A 2,151-nucleotide genomic window follows, 5' to 3' on the forward strand; every position below is an offset into this window, starting at 1 on the left:
TGGGTAAGTCGACCGTGTGCCGCCTGCTGCTGAACTACGCTGTGCGCCTGGGGCGCCGGCCCACCTTTGTGGAGCTGGACGTGGGCCAGGGCTCCGTCTCCATCCCCGGCACCATGGGCGCTCTCTACATCGAGCGGCCGGCCGACGTGGAGGAGGGCTTTTCCCTCCAGGCCCCTCTCGTCTACCACTTCGGCTCCACCACACCTGGCACCAACATCAAGCTCTACAATAAGGTGAGTGTGGGGAGCCCGTGGAGGGGGTCTCGCCCCAGGGACGGGCCCGGTTTGGAGCTGGGTTCCAGAGCTCTCTGCTCACCGGGGATTGTCCCATTCCTTCTGGCACTGTGTAAGACTGTGTCGCGCCCCCACCCCATGCACTGTGCCCACTTCTGGGTGTTGCAGCTCTACAGAGACGTAGGGAGGGCCAAGGTGGTGAGGGGAGAGCATAACGGAGATGATGGAGGAGGCTCCTGAGGAGGGGAGAAGCTCTTCATCCCGAGCTCTCCAGGAGGAGCTGAGGGACCACGATTGAGCTTTTCACTGCCCATGAACCCCGAGGCTGGGCCTGTCACAGACTGCGTGTCGTGGCTGGCCGTGGGGATCAAAGCCAGAGCCATGGGTCATGGAGCCAGCTCAGCCCAGGCGCCCGTTAGGTGAGAGGGGAGCAGAGCGCAGCTGCGGGCACGGTCTGATCACTCTCGCACGGAGCCAGCGTTAGCCAGAGCCTGGTGGCTGTCACCGTACAGTGTCCCTCCCCTGCAGGGACCCCCCCCTTCCTGCTGCCCACCGCCTGGCTCCCTTGTTTATGGAAATCTGGGTGGAAAGAAACCCAAGAAAAATCTGAAGATTCCCAAAAAGCTGACCTGAATCCCCAGGGTCCTCTCACCGCTGCTGTTTGGTGACAGAGGCTGCTGCTTGGCTGAAGGCCGCTGCAGCCCTGCACTGCCCTTGTCCTGGCAGCCCTCAGGACAGAAAGCGTCTCTCCTGCTATAGTGGAGCACCCTTAAGTGCTCTTAACACATTTTAGGCATAGGCACAGCTTCAGCCTCCTGCACCCCAAATCACCCCTTTATAGCTGTCCATTGAGGGTTGGGAAGAAAGGATTTTGTCCCAGGTGGCTGCCCAGGAGCTGGGCAGTGCGCCTGCGCCTCAGCAGTAAATAACCCAGCGTGTTAGGAACAGTACGGAGGATCGCTGTGTGTCCAGGGAGTGGGACAAGGCCCAGCACGCCAGCCTGCTGCCCTCCTGACGCCGTTAGTGTCTGCCCGCTCGCTCCCCTGAGCTTCTCACCCAGTCAGAGCCAGTGTGGTCCTGCTGTGGGAATTGAGGCTTTGGGGGTATTGAGGGAGGTGGGGATGGTGTTGGAGAGAGCCGGCTGAGGTTTGGGGATGCGAGTGTCCCAAAAAGGTATCTCTGTCCTGGTACCTCCACCCTGTCTTCCCCACAGATCACATCCCGCCTGGCCGACGTCTTCAACCAGCGCTGCGAAGTGAACCGCCGTGCCTCGGTGAGCGGCTGCGTCATCAACACCTGCGGCTGGGTGAAGGGCTCGGGCTACCAGGCGCTAGTGCACGCCGCCTCGGCCTTCGAGGTGGACGTGGTGGTGGTGCTGGACCAGGAGCGGCTCTACAATGAGCTGAAGAGGGACCTGCCCCACTTTGTGCGCACCGTCCTGCTCCCCAAGTCCGGCGGGGTGGTGGAGCGCTCCAAGGACTTCCGGCGGGAGTGCCGAGACGACCGCATCCGGGAGTATTTCTATGGCTTCCGGGGCTGCTTCTACCCTCACGCCTTCGACGTCAAGTTCTCCGACGTCAAGATCTACAAGGTGGGAGCTCCCACCATCCCGGACTCCTGCCTGCCCCTGGGCATGTCGCAGGAGGACAACCAGCTGAAGCTGGTGCCGGTGACGCCGGGGCGGGACATGGTGCACCACCTCCTGAGCGTCAGAGCCCCGACGACAACATCTCGGAGACCAGCGTGGCTGGTTTCATCGTTGTTACTGGCGTCGACCTGGAGCGCCAGGTCTTCACCGTTCTCTCCCCTGCCCCTCGGCCCCTGCCCAAGAACTTCCTTCTCATCATGGACATTCGCTTCATGGACCTGAAGTAGAGGAGGTGGAAGGGGCTGCCCTGCACGGCAGGCAGCTGCCTGC

The 2,151-nt window shown here is 62.2% G+C and overlaps 1 protein-coding gene across 1 annotated transcript; it reads left to right on the forward strand.

The window, feature by feature from the left end:
* Window positions 1-6: 6 nt before the first annotated feature.
* Window positions 7-2,124, forward strand: CLP1 (cleavage and polyadenylation factor I subunit 1; the record flags this gene model as incomplete). The annotated part of the gene is given in 3 exon segments (XM_010293121.1): window positions 7-233; window positions 1,447-1,942; window positions 1,945-2,124. Coding segments are annotated over 3 exon segments (887 nt in total), but the record flags the coding sequence as incomplete, so codon positions are not given.
* Window positions 2,125-2,151: the final 27 nt, after the last annotated feature.

Source organism: Phaethon lepturus, unplaced genomic scaffold (genome assembly GCF_000687285.1).
Source record: "Phaethon lepturus isolate BGI_N335 unplaced genomic scaffold, ASM68728v1 scaffold22988, whole genome shotgun sequence".
Lineage (NCBI taxonomy): Eukaryota > Metazoa > Chordata > Aves > Phaethontiformes > Phaethontidae > Phaethon > Phaethon lepturus.